Raw genomic sequence first — 13916 nt, forward strand, 5'->3', positions numbered from 1 at the left:
GAAAGATAGCTACTAATTATAATCTGCCTACCCTTCAAGAAGGCTGTCCAATTCAGATTTTCTGTTATCTTTTGGAGTATGCTTGGTGAAGATTTCTAGAGCAAGATCTTCATATTGCTGTTTCTGTTCAGAACTGAGGGTCTCTAAAGATTCAAGTTTAATAAAAGCTTTTGAACAGGTACCAAAAGCTCTACTGGCACACGCACAGAGCGCTAGCAGGGAGTAGATCTCAACAGCAGGGATAATGTCTTCATAGTCTCGCAGGTGCAGAGCTAGGAAAGAGAGGACAATTTGGCTGTTATAAGTAATCGTGATTCATGAATAGGCGTGAGAAAGCATCTATGTTAAATTTCAGTATTTTAGTTTAACCTACATGAACTTGGACAAACTTCAAGAAAACAACGATGGGAGATGGGACACTAGTAGGAGGTAAAGACGCTATCTCATCTCCAAGGTTCTGTAAAGCCAGTTCACAGCTCAGCCCTAGGAGAATAACCATCACCAAATGGCACACATGGTTATACTGCTTGGAAATGTACACACAAACTAAAAAAATCTGGTGTTAAAACATGCATTTTTTTCTTCCATTTAAGTTAGAAATCTCAGAGGCATTCCAGGAGAAGTAAATTAATAGTACACCATGTGTGAGGGGTGGGGTTATGTACCCCAGTCTGCACAGGGCTTTGGTCTTGGTCTGCATTCTGGTGGATGTGGCCCCATTGTAAACAGGAGCTCTTCCAGACCTTCCTTCAGTCGAGGCGTGGCCCACTGAATCAGGCACTGCGCTGCATGGAAACAATCTTCTCTAAACTACCGAAGAACAACCAGGGACTTCAAGGTAGGGACTAAAAGTGGTGACCAAGATCTACGTCACCAATGTGGAGAGATAACCACTAATGTACTGTAAGGGGAGAGAAGCAAGCTCCTGGTATCTATTTCATGACACTATTTTAAGTGACATGTAATTTTATAGGTGTGAAAAGATACCTAAAAGGAAGTTCACCCAAATGTTAACAGTGATTATCTCTGAGTTATAAGATTTAAGATTATTTTACATTTTTCTTTGATTTTTGTTGTGTTTTAAATTGTTTGATAAGTATCATTTTTATTTTTAAAAAAGTTAAAAACCAAAGAAACTGACATGGAAAGATATTACAACAAATATTTATATTTTAAAGAAAAAGTACACAAAAGTATGCCCTGTTAGAGTCCCAAACAAAAATAATATGTGTGTGTGTGTATGTATACATATGTATTTAACTTGGAACAGTAGTTGCTGCAAGTATTCTTTTTGCTGACCTCAAACCTGTAATTTTTCTGTGAGCAGAAAGGATTACTTTTTTATGTATTAAGAAAAATAAAGGAGCTTCAAAGGGTATATGCACAAAACAAATTATACAGCATAATCTCAAGTATATTAACTTAAATCCATGGGGGAAAACTGAAGTGAATATAAAGACAAACTGAAGGTGCTGGCCCTTCCTACTACTGAATCTCTCAACTTTCAGAAGCACAGACGCATGCCGAGGCAGGCCCACCTGTCTTCAAGGCGCTGTCCACATAGCCCTCATAGAGCTGCCGCTGGGCAAGGGTGAAGAAGTGGTAGGCCTCAGCACCCCTCCAGGCACTGTCCGTGAAGCGGTCAGCTGTGGACAGCACCTCCTCTTCCAGCAAGCCAGCCAAAGCAGACGTGGCCTACAGGAAAGCACAGCACACACTCTGTCACAAACGCAAATCATGTACCAACTAGCTACAGCACAGTTGTAACAATGAGGATAATTTCTGAAATTCTTCTACATTAAAATAGCTAAATAAGCAGATTTTATTTTTTAAAAAACTGACTCTTAAAGACTTAGTTTTTCCATTATAATTCATATTTTGTTAAAGTGCTATGATCAAATTTTAGAATATAATTTCTGACTAAACTTTCGGTTAAGAGGTTCATTTACATATTTAAATAATATACCTATTTTAAGAACAATTTTTAAAACTCACTGAAAAGAAAAGACTAATAAATAAATAGAAAATTTCTAAAATTTTAAAAATTAACTCACAGATTAGACAGGAATATTTAACCAGGTGAGGGATAGTTTTAACAAAAATAAGAAAATAAAGACTACAGATCAGTCTCACAGAAAAAAAATAATGTCCAATATTTTTAAGTATAAATTACTAAATATGAGTACTAAATCTAGATGTCATTCCTTCTCCTTAAAACACTCAAAGAGGACGGGCCAATGTGGTTCAGCAGGCAGAGTTCTCACCTGCCATACTGGAGACCCGGGTTCGGTTCCCGGTGCCTGCCCATGTTAAAAAAAAAAAACACTTAAAGAAAATAAATGTAAACATGCAAATTAAGTAACTTGTACATAAGGAGAAGTTTGATGGACTTTTTCTCACACACTTCAGATGATATAGTGTTATTCAATGTTCCATCTTACCTCTGAACTCTTTCCTTTAACTTTTCCTCGTTGGGCATTTTTCATTTGCTCATGGTACTGTTCTATGAGTAAAGCTGACAGCACATAGAGCTTCTTGACACGTAAAGGTTTAGTCCTCTTCTTTGCCTCTTCATCTGCAATCTTACAAATTTAAAGAATTTGGAAAAGATACCTGGTAATATGTATTTGTACAAATATAAGCATTTCCAAAATTAACCATAAAGGGATTTTCAAAAAAAGGAGTAAAATCAGTGGGATGGAATAATCATATACCATCTATTCATAACAAGTATTTAAAAATTCATTTTTTTCTTTAGTTACTTATTAATATTTATTTCTTTCCTTAGTATTTATTCCTTGGCATTACAATTCAATAGAAAGTCACATTACTGCTAAAAACTAAGTCAGTCAGAATGAAGAAAGCTTTCATGGATAGGGTAGTATTTCCCATAACACAGAGTTTTTAAAATAATGTGCTAAGTACACAATGTTAGGAGAGAATCAGTTAACATGTTGTATCCTTTACAAGTTTAAATTTATTTAAACAATTTTGAGAGAAATTTTTCCTTTTTCATTATATGAAATGGGAAAGGAAGACTCTAAAACTGTAACATTTGCATATATTAATACTATAATAGTCATCCTCCTTCCAAATGCAAGTTATGAAAAGTATAATGACTTTAAAACTTATAAATTTAAAAGGACTCAAAATTCTTTTGATTATAACAGGATTTAATTCCCAATTAAGGGAATTTATACTTTGTAGACCCCACAAATTCTATAACTCTTTAACTTCAGGATTAAGTAAATATACAACTATATTATACAATAAGGAGCTAGTACTAATAAATAGCCTTGCTAGTAAAAGGCACTAACACTAAGATAATGCAGTTATAATAACAATACCAGAGGGACTGTGTTATAACAAATATTTCATTCCAGAGAAGATGGAAAATGTGTTCTTTAGTATATAAGGAAACATTTGTAACCAGAACAAATAAAATAGGCACAAGATTATTACATTACCTTAAACATCAGTTTAGCAGCATCAAAAAAATAATTGGCTTTCCGATAGAGTTCTATGGCATCAAGTGTTTTATTCTTTTCCAATAAATGAGATGCATATCTAGCTAGCAGGGATCCAATTTCTTTCATACTATGATTTTTAGCCAGTTCAACAGCTTTATTCCACTAAGGGAAGAAAAAAGCATACCATTCGGTTACCCAAGTATTTCAATCACATATGACATAGAATTCACACAATAAAGCTTAAAGTAAATAGTAATTAAAAACACTATCTCAAAACTTTTAAAACTGGTATGTGTTTTTCATAAATAACTTAAAATCAGGACAATTAAAAGTGTAATAAGCTAGACATGTCTCAAAATGATTAAACAGTCTAAGACTGATTTGCTTAAGAAATGATCTGAAAAAGCAACATTCAAAGTTTATAGCACACTGATCTTATAATTCTAATTTTGTAGAAACTGTGAGGAAGAAAAAGATACACTTGTTTACAATAAAACAAATATGCATTTTCAGTTAAGAAAAGGCCTATCAGATTTAACATTTAAAATTAATTTCTAAATTATAAATAAATGGAGCTTTATAAAATATTTTAAGGAAAATAAAAGAATACACTGATACTTTGTGGATCAATAGTACACAGTTTCTACTATGACTGTGCACTTTTAAAGACTTTCAGTCTTTAAAAAATCAAGGGCATGGGTGGTTCCGTGTAGAATGATCATCTTTCACGCGGGAGGCCCGGGTTCAATTCCCAGACCATGTACCCCCAAAAAAATAAATAAATACATAAACAAATAATAAAAATATCAAATACATGTTTTATATAAAGGGGGAGGAAAATAGATTTGCCAAGTTAATATTGATAAAATAATTCAATTCCTTCCTCTGGCAATGACCATTAACCAGGCTTTCTCTAGAAACAAAATCCAACCATAATAAAATGCAGAACACTATGAAGTTACTTCCAGACAAAAATGTGCCCGACTAAAAGCACAGGGTCTCTTCATAACTAGTAATGAGTTTAATTACAAGGGGTCACCCCAAGGGTCACACTTCAAGTGACAAATGCAAACACCACCTCTTTCTTGGTCCTCAAGTCAGAGAATACCCAGCTCCTTTCACAACATTTATCTCAAGCTCTCTAACCCTCACATTGGCAGTAATCTTTAAAGGATGACAACGGGGAGTTGAGTTCAGTTTTGACTACAAACTTTCCAAGAAAACAAGCTGCACAGATAATAAGCTTCAGTCCCTTACTTGGTTGAGATGTACACAGGCATCTACTGCCGCCTTTGGTTGATTACACTTCAAAAACGCTGTCACAGCTTGTTCACACATGCCAACTCTCACAAACATCTGTGCTATTTCCTAGAAGAACAACATTATACTATTAGATTGCACAGACCAAGGAAATAACTTACATTTTAATTTAGAAAAACTCCACAGGGATGTAGCTATATCAAATTGACTGCAGCTACATGATTTTTCCTTTAAACAGACATCAGGGCAGAGGCTCAGGAAGGCTGCTAAGGGAGGCCTCACCTTCTATAAAACCAGTGCTTCAGGCTCCCTCTATGGATCTGATTCTTAATCAGGTCCTGAAGAAATGTACTCCTCTCTTGTCTCAGTTCAGTAGCTAGTTCACAAAGATGTCAAGCTCCAAAACAAACCCCACACCAGTGGATTAACAAAAAAAACTTTAAAGCAATTGATGGTATATATTCTCAGTGTTAATCGAGAGATGGTCCCCACACATCACTTCTGGCTGCTAATCAAACAGGAAGCTAGACCAAAAAGAGAGCTCCCAGGGACAGGGGTGGCAGGGATGGAGAACCACCACAAAAGCCAGCCATACTTGTTTGGCTGCATTCTCCATTTTCAGAAAATCTATTTTTTTTCTTTCTGAATATTTCATTGGCCAGAATTTTTGTCTCCCCAACCCCTGTCTAAAATATTTTTGGAAATATCATTAATGTATATTCTGTATCCATTTATTTTTAATCATAATGCTTATAGTTTTCTGATTATAAAGTAGTATATTCTTATGCCAAAATATATTAGAAAATGTGAAAAATTAAAGTTACGCAGAATCTTACTATTAATAAATAATCCCTGTCAATATTCTGGTATAATTTCCTGACATTTTCCTCTATGAATATATACATATGTGTCTGTGTCTGTGTGTGTGCTGTGATCATTGTATATAGATATATAAATATCCTACATTTCTCACTTAAACATTATGTGCATTTCCCCATATTATTAAAAATTTCTCCAAAACTTCATTTAAAATTTGCAGTACTACTTTTAAAAGTTTTATTTAAATTATTATTAAATAATAATTTAATGACTTGTAATTATTTAGTCTTTACTCAGCAATATCACTACTCTAGATACTCAACAGCAAAGCTTTTTTCCACTTCATCGGAGACACTTAACAGATGACGCCAACATAGGATACACTATCTCCACACCCAGGGTTATAAGTAATTACAGTTTCCCATTCAGGAAAAGACATAGTGTGAGCCAAAATGCCATTTTACAGGGATAACTGCTCTAATTCACAATAGGAGAAAATGGAATTATCAGAATTCTTTCTTATCTATTAATTAATGAACAAAATTTTGTAGTAGAACTCACAACTGATATATGTCCAGGCCCTGCAATTGAGAGCTGCTACTATAGTCATTGCACAACTTAGAGATTTACATTTTATATAAAACAAATAAAATACAGTCATTTTCATCATTCAACTATAAATTAAAAGAAGCTTTAAAAGTACATCCAGGGCGGGCCACAGTGGCTCAGCAGGCAGAGTTCTCGCCTGCCATGCCAGAGGACCCAGGTTCAATTCCCGGTGCCTGCCCATGTGGAAAAAAAAAACATAGCTTAAAAAGTACATTCAAAAAAAGCTACCGAGAATTCTTTTAGTTTCTCTTTTCTATTGTTAAATACTTTACTGTTAATATAACCTAAGATAAGCCAAGCTATCTCAAACATATATATGCATACGCACTGTTCCTCACATACCAGAATATCCTGAAACAAATCCCTGACATTATCATTTCATCTGCAAACATTTCATGTATGCAGTTAGCTTTTAAAAGCACTTTATAAAACCAGAGGGACTACATGAGACTATAGCCATACTAGGGTAGCAAAAATATGACTGATTTTTTTGCTCCATTTTTCAAGTATTCCATCACATTGCTATATTGTTTTAATAATTAAAATGAAAGCATCATTCCATGGCCAAGAAACTGTAAAAGTGCAGATTATTAATCTTCTTTATTAAAGAGGCTATTTCCTGACTATAGCATGAAAATCTTATTAAATAACCTAATAACTCTAAAAGCAAAAATTAACAATTCCTACTGGAAGCAACTTGTTGTTTTCTGGAAGTGAATTGGCAAGATTCTCTAGGCCCTCATAATCTTCTAACATGTAATAACATTCAGCTAAGCGTTCCTGGTTCCGGCCTTGCACATAATATTGCACAGCATTCAACCTAAGGAAAGGAAAAAAAAAAACTTTTAAAACGAGTGTGACTCTCCTTTTAAATACACTATGGTTCCTTTATTAGAATTACCAGCAGTAATATTACTCTCTTCATCATCTTCAGTCACAAAATGCCTTCAAACCATATAAATTGGTGGAGGGGAGGCGGGTAGGCCAGGAATCTAAACACTATGTAGCATATTTAGATGCTACATAGACATTCTTTGGATATTCTTGTGAAATAATGTTTCTTGGGGAGCAGATTTTTGCATGGCAGGCACTGGGAATCAAACCCGGGTCTCTGGCATGGCAGGTGAGAATTCTGCCACTGAGCCACGGTCACACTGCCCAGAAATAATGTTTTAATTTGATGCCCAGCTGTAGGACTCCCAAACCCTTACATAAACAGATAACAATATTGATCAAAATAAAAACCAGTGATTTCTGGAAACAACCCATAATAACAAAACAAACAAATATAAAACTAACTTTTTTCAGAAATACATCACACAATGTCTTAGAATTGCATACTCTGGTCTCAATCAGAAGAAAGCTGCCTGGAGCTCCAGCTAAGCCCCAGAGCTGTGAAACTGGCAATTCCACACTTCTACAGTACTCATCTCACAACTTTAAGGATCTCTCTCTCACCAGTGTGAATCTAGAATGATCTGAACTCTAAGATCAAGGAGGAGGGCTTCATTTCTCTAGCCTTATTTCACAAGAAGGTGTGGAGGCAGCTCCAGCTTTAAGTGTTGCATTAGCAGAGGAGGAGGCCTGGTGGGTGACATACCACTTCTGACGATCTGCAAAGTAATCCCCAATGGCATTGTGAGCTTGTTCGAGAAGACTGTCATCTGCGTCACCAGATCCGGTTTTCAGCAGTTGCAGCACTCTAAACCAATCTCCGAGTTTCAGCCGGAGTCCAATAGCCAGATCTCTACAAACAATGGCAACCATCCACTCATTCATTCATTCAACACATATTTATTGAGTGCCTGCTATGTTGTAGGCACAGTTCTAGATGCTGAGAATACATGGTAAATTAGAAAGACAAGGGAAATCTCCAAATGTTTTAGAACCTTAAATTGGTCTTTAAACATGACCATAAAACTTGGTCAGATCAGGTAAAGAGGCAAAGGAGAGAGCCTGAAATAGGAAAAAGGAAACCATCTCCTGCCTTTTAATTTTTCCTGGACTTTTAATTTATTTCATAAAGTAATGATGTAAATAATAATCACTTCTTTTTATCAATATCTTAGGCATGCTCAAGTTTATTTCAAAATAAACATTTTACACAAAAACACACTAGATTTATATTTCTGTTCAGGTCTTCAGTGTTGCATTAGGGTCACCTGGAAGTATAAATAATGCTAGTGAACATTAGACACGATGTTTCTGTAATGAAGTTCATAAAACTTTTCATGTAAATAAAAAGTGAAGTATAAAAATGAAAAAACGTGGAACTGTAACCCATATCTAACTTTAAAATCTATTGTATAGCTACTTGTTTAAAACGTACTTGGAAATTTATTGCTTTTTTTATATATGTCATTTTTTCACAATATAAAAAAAAAGTGAAGTATAAAGAGTAAAACACAGTATCTAAATTTTTATTTTATGCTCCTTTCTTACAGCAGAAAATTAAATAATGGCCTGATCCAAACATGAGAACCAAAAAATAAGCTTTATCAAAATGATAAAAACCACTAGTCTCTGTAGTCCTATATACTTTTCTCCCTATCAAGTGAAAAATCTCCCATGGTTGGTCATTAATAGATGCAGAAACAGAGAATGTTACATCCGATTTATAAAACAAATTAATGACAGGTATATGGAATATCTGGGTTGTAACCTAAAGTGAAAATTATTTTCTAAGTAAAATGATGAGACATATTGCATTCCCTAGTTGTAAAAGAAAAATCAGAAATTCTGAAGTGCTCTGGGATAGCCTGCACTTTGGCAACTCACCTTCTATCCATATCAAGATACATTCTTTCAGCCTCTTCAAACCTGCCGAAGTAGGCGACAACTTCAGCCTGCTTCATTGACTCACTCTGCAGATTGCCCAGGCGCTTCACAAATTTAATGCCCTGGTAATCTTTGCAGCGCACAAATGCTTGCTCTGCAGTTTGCAAGTCCAGTTTCTGAAGAGCTGCTTCAGCCAAAAGGCGCCTTCATAAAACAAAAACACAGAAAGCCTAGTGCAAATTACTGATAATCAAGTCTTGAATCAGAATTCAACTATTTTACTTATCGTTTTCTAGTGAGATGGGGTTGGAAGTGGTTATTTCATGACATTTAAACATGCTTACGCTGAGCCCTCCAAATCTTAAATGAATTCGGTATTTTAAAAAGAAGAGCAAGACAGAGAAGGTCAGGTTCAACAAATAAGTATAATTGTTGAATCGTTATATTGATACTTCTTTTAGTCTCTAGTACCTTAGAACAACTAGAAGGAAAAACCTAAAATTGTGAAATTGTAATCCATACCAAACTCTTAAATCTGTTCTATAACTAATTATTGCGATGTGCTTTGAAATTAGTTGTATTTTTGCATATATGTTATTTCTCACAAAAATATTTCTTCCAGCCTCCAGTATTTTGGAGCAGCTAGAAGGAAAAACTCTGAAATAGTGGAATGGTAACCCATAACAAACTCTGAAATCTCTTCTACAACTAATTGTTGAAGTGCATTTTGAAAATCATTGCTTTTCCTTCTGTTTATATATACATTATATTTAACAATAAAAAATGTTTTAAAAAAAAAAAGAGCAAGAATGGAAGTCTCTTCCCATCAGAAGGCAGGGATGAGATCTGAGGATGACTGAGCTGAGACCTTAAAAAGCATACACTTGACATCTTGGGAGGTTGTTTAATTTTTGTTTTAGTTTTAATACCAAAGTCGGGGGTGTGGATTGTCCTCTATGAACTGAGATGCATCTTCAATTCCAACCTTCTCAATCAATGCTCGACTATCTCGCAGGGACCGAATTTCAAAGTTAATTACATAATCCTTGTTTGGGTGATCTGGATTCTAAAAATAAAAAGGAAAGGAAAGGACTTTCAAATAGTTGCCTTTACAGTGTATTGTTTTTTACAATAAAGACCATAAAAATGCACCAGATTGTGAGCAAAACTGGGAAGAAAAGAAATGTCCATATTTGTTGAGATCTTTTGAGTTTTCTGGAAAACACTCAAAATCCACAAGTGAAATCCTTCCTGAGGCTATGAGGCTGCTTCTAGGGAAAAGTGGGCAATGGTAGAAGGTGGACAGTTAGGTATCTTAGTTTTCCTCAGCTCCAATTGCTTTTCCCATTTCCAAAAATATGTGCTGCTCCACCTCCTCTGATGCAGAAAACACCATATGCAGAGCCTCTGCCCCCTCACTCCTGCATCTGCCATCTCCCAACCAGGAGCAATAACACTGTCATTTGAAGTCCTTTTACCTGGCAAGCAAACAGACAAAAGGAAAGAAAAAGGACCAGTTTCCTTTTCATCACTCCTTTCCTTCTGTAATTTAGCAGGTTGACCAAAATTATTAAAAAGGAAGGGCATTTTCAGAAATAGAAAAACCAATAAGCACATTTATCTGGAAGGGCAGGGTACCCCGAATTGCTAAAAACATCTTGAGGAAAAAAAACGAAGCTGGAGGTCTCGCGCTGCCTGACTTTAAGGCATATTATGAAGCCACAGTGGTCAAAACAGCATGGTATTGGCATAAAGATAGATATATCGACCAATGGAATCGAATAGAGTGCTCAGATATAGACCCTCTCATCTATGGACATTTGATCTTTGATAAGGCAGTCAAGCCAACTCACCTGGGACAGAACAGTCTCTTCAATAAATGGTGCCTAGAGAACTGGATATCCATATGCAAAAGAATGAAAGAAGACCCATCTCTCACACCCTATACAAAAGTTAACTCAAAATGGATAAAAGATCTAAACATTAGGTCTAAGACCATAAAACAGTTAGAGGAAAATGTTGGGAGATATCTTATGGATCTTACAACTGGAGGTGGTTTTATGGACCTTAAACCTAAAGCAAGAACACTGAAGAAGGAAATAAATAAATGGGAGCTTCTCAAAATTAAACACTTTTGTGCATCAGAGAACTTCATCAAGAAAGTAGAAAGACAGCCTACACAATGGGAGACAATATTTGGAAATGACATATCAGATAAGGGTCTAGTATCCAGAATTTATAAAGAGATTATTCAACTCAACAACAAAAAGACAGCCAACCCAATTACAAAATGGGAAAAAGACTTAAACAGACACCTACCAGAAGAAGAAATACGGATGGCCAAGAGGCACATGAAGAGATGCTCAATGTCCCTGGCCATTAGAGAAATGCAAATCAAAACCACAATGAGATATCATCTCACACCCACCAGAATGGCCATTATCAACAAAACAGAAAATGACAAGTGCTGGAGAGGATGCGGAGAAAGAGGCACACTTATTCACTGTTGGTGGGAATGTCAAAGGGTGCAACCACTGTGGAAGGCAGTTTGGCGGTTCCTCAAAAAGCTGAATATAGAATTGCCATACGACCCAGCAATACCATTGCTAGGTATCTACTCAAAGGACTTAAGGGCAAAGACACAAACGGACATTTGCACACCAATGTTTATAGCAGCGTTATTTACAATTGCAAAGAGATGGAAACAGCCAAAATCTCCATCAACAGAAGAGTGGCTAAACAAACTGTGGTATATACATACGATGGAATATTATGCAGCTTTAAGACAAGATAAACTTGTGAACCATGTAATAACATGGATGGACCTAGAGAATATTATGCTGAGTGAATCCAGCCAAAAACTAAAGGACAAATACTGTATGGTCCCACTGTTGTGAACGGACATTCGAGAATAAACTTGAAATATGTCATTGGTAACAGAGTTCAGCAGGAGTTAGAAACAGGGTAAGACAATGGGTAATTGAAGCTGAAGGGATACAGATTGTGCAACAGGACTAGATACAAAAACTCAAAAATGGACAGCACAATAATACCTAATTGTAAAGTAATCATGTTAAAATACTGAATGAAGCTGCATCTGAGCTATAGGGTTTTTTTTTGTTTTTGTTTGCTTGTTGGTTTGTTTGTTGTTGTTGTTTTTTACTATTACTACTACTTTTATTTCTTTTCTTTATATTAACATTTTATATCTTTTTCTGTTGTGTTGCTAGTTCCTCTAAACTGATGCAAATGTACTAAGAAACAATGATCATGCATCTATGTGATGATGTTAAGAATTACTGAGTGCATATGTAGAATGGTATGATTTCTAAATGTTGTGTTAATTTCTTTTTTTTCTTTCCGTTAATAAAAAAAAAAAAAAAAAAAAAAAAAAAAAAAGGAAGGGCAGTCTTTCAGGAAAGAGTTAGCTAATGTCCAAGGAAATGAAACAAGCAGTTATAAACAACTCATTGATGTGCTATATAGTCCATGTAATGAAAAAAACGAAGCATGAATGTGCAAGGGTAGCTCAGTGGTAGAATTCTTGCCCGCCATGCGGGAGACCCAGGTTCGATTCTTGGCCCGCACGCTTCCCCCCAGCGCCCCCCCCCCCCAAAATTCAAAAATGGTGCTGCAATAACGGGATACTCACATGGAAAAAGAATGAAATGTGACCCCACCACACAGCATACAAAACAACAGCAGCAGCAATGGCTCCCAAAGACCAGAGTTCTGTGAAAATGGTATCTCCTCCCCACCCCCACCCCCACCAAACCCATGCAGCAAAAAACTGAAAAGTCCTCAGGGAACTCCGGAGTGCGAAACAGCAGGAAGTGCAGGAGAGTGAGGGTTGGAATTTGAAAAGACCTGGGCTCAAATCCTGTTTCTATCTCTTACCAGCTGTGTGAAAACTCCTTCCCCTACCCCACCTGCCTTCTGTCCACCCAAGAAGCCAAGGCCATCTTCACAAAGTAGAAACCCAACCTGACCCTTTCCTCCTTTACTCTGCAGAGATTCCAGGATAAAATCCAAATGCTGCAGTAAGGTGTCTGAGGACCTGGATTATTCGGTCCCCGACGTCTCTCGGCCACATCTCTGTTCCGCACCTTGGATTTGAAGCAGAAGGGCGTCTGTCAGACCTGCCTTTGTGCTGCTCCCTGAGAGACACTGGCTAATCAGCTCACCTCTCCAAGCCTCAGAGTCCTCAGCTGAAAAAATCTCAGACTGTGCTGGTTTGGAAGTATGTACATCCCTTAGAAAAGCCATGTTTTAATCTAAATCCCATTTCATTAAGGCAGAGGAATCCCTCTTCAACACTGTATGTTTGAAACTGTAATCAGATCATCTTCCTGGAGATGTGATTTAATCAAGAGTGGTTGTTAAACTGGATTAGGTGACGACGTGTCTCCACCCATTTGAGCTGGAGTCCTATAAAAGAGGAAACATTTTGGAGAATGAAAGAGATTCGGAGAGAGCAGAGAATGCTGCAGCACCACGAAGCAGAGAGTCCATCAGCCAGTGCTTTGGAGATGAAGAAAGAAACACCAGGGAACTTCATGAAACAGGAAGCCAGGAGAAGAAGCTATCAGATGACACTGTGTTTGCCATGTGCCCTTCCAGATGAGAGAGGAACCCTGACTGTGTTCACCATGTGCCTTTCCAGATGAGAGAGAAACGCTAACAGTATTCACCTTGTGCCTTTCCACTTGAGAGAGAAACCCTGAACTTCATCAGCCTTCTCGAACTAAGGTATCTTTCCCTGGATGCCTTAGATTGGACATTTCTACAGACTTGTTTTAATTGGGACATTTTCTCAGCCTTAGAATTGTAAACTAGCAACTTATTAAATTCCCCTTTTTAGAAGTCATTCTGTTTCTGGAATTCCAGCAGCAATTCTGTTTCTGGAACTGCATTCCAGCAGCCAGCAAACTAGAACACAGACCTATCACTCCCTGTTTCAGAACTGACCTCTCTTGCTCG

At 36.6% G+C, this 13916-nt stretch overlaps 1 protein-coding gene across 4 annotated transcripts in view; it reads right to left on the reverse strand.

Moving 5' to 3' along the window:
- WDR35 (WD repeat domain 35) overlaps nt 1-13916 on the reverse strand; it is a 109723-nt gene that overhangs the window by 8781 nt on the left and 87026 nt on the right. Inside the window, exons 18-27 of one of the 4 annotated variants that reach the window (XM_077152158.1) lie at nt 12926-13042; nt 9866-10002; nt 8937-9140; nt 7759-7905; nt 6846-6978; nt 4728-4838; nt 3468-3632; nt 2442-2582; nt 1539-1695; nt 32-272 (exon numbers count right to left, since the gene is read on the reverse strand). In XM_077152158.1, the coding sequence (XP_077008273.1) occupies nt 32-272; nt 1539-1695; nt 2442-2582; nt 3468-3632; nt 4728-4838; nt 6846-6978; nt 7759-7905; nt 8937-9140; nt 9866-10002; nt 12926-13042 (1553 nt within the window). Of the gene's footprint in view, nt 1-31; nt 273-1538; nt 1696-2441; nt 2583-3467; nt 3633-4727; nt 4839-6845; nt 6979-7758; nt 7906-8936; nt 9141-9865; nt 10003-12865; nt 13043-13916 lie in introns of those variants that run through there. The other 3 variants (XM_077152157.1, XM_077152159.1, XR_013172285.1) reach the window with 3 other exon arrangements.

This window comes from Tamandua tetradactyla, chromosome 3, assembly GCF_023851605.1.
Source record: "Tamandua tetradactyla isolate mTamTet1 chromosome 3, mTamTet1.pri, whole genome shotgun sequence".
NCBI classification, from domain to species: domain Eukaryota; kingdom Metazoa; phylum Chordata; class Mammalia; order Pilosa; family Myrmecophagidae; genus Tamandua; species Tamandua tetradactyla.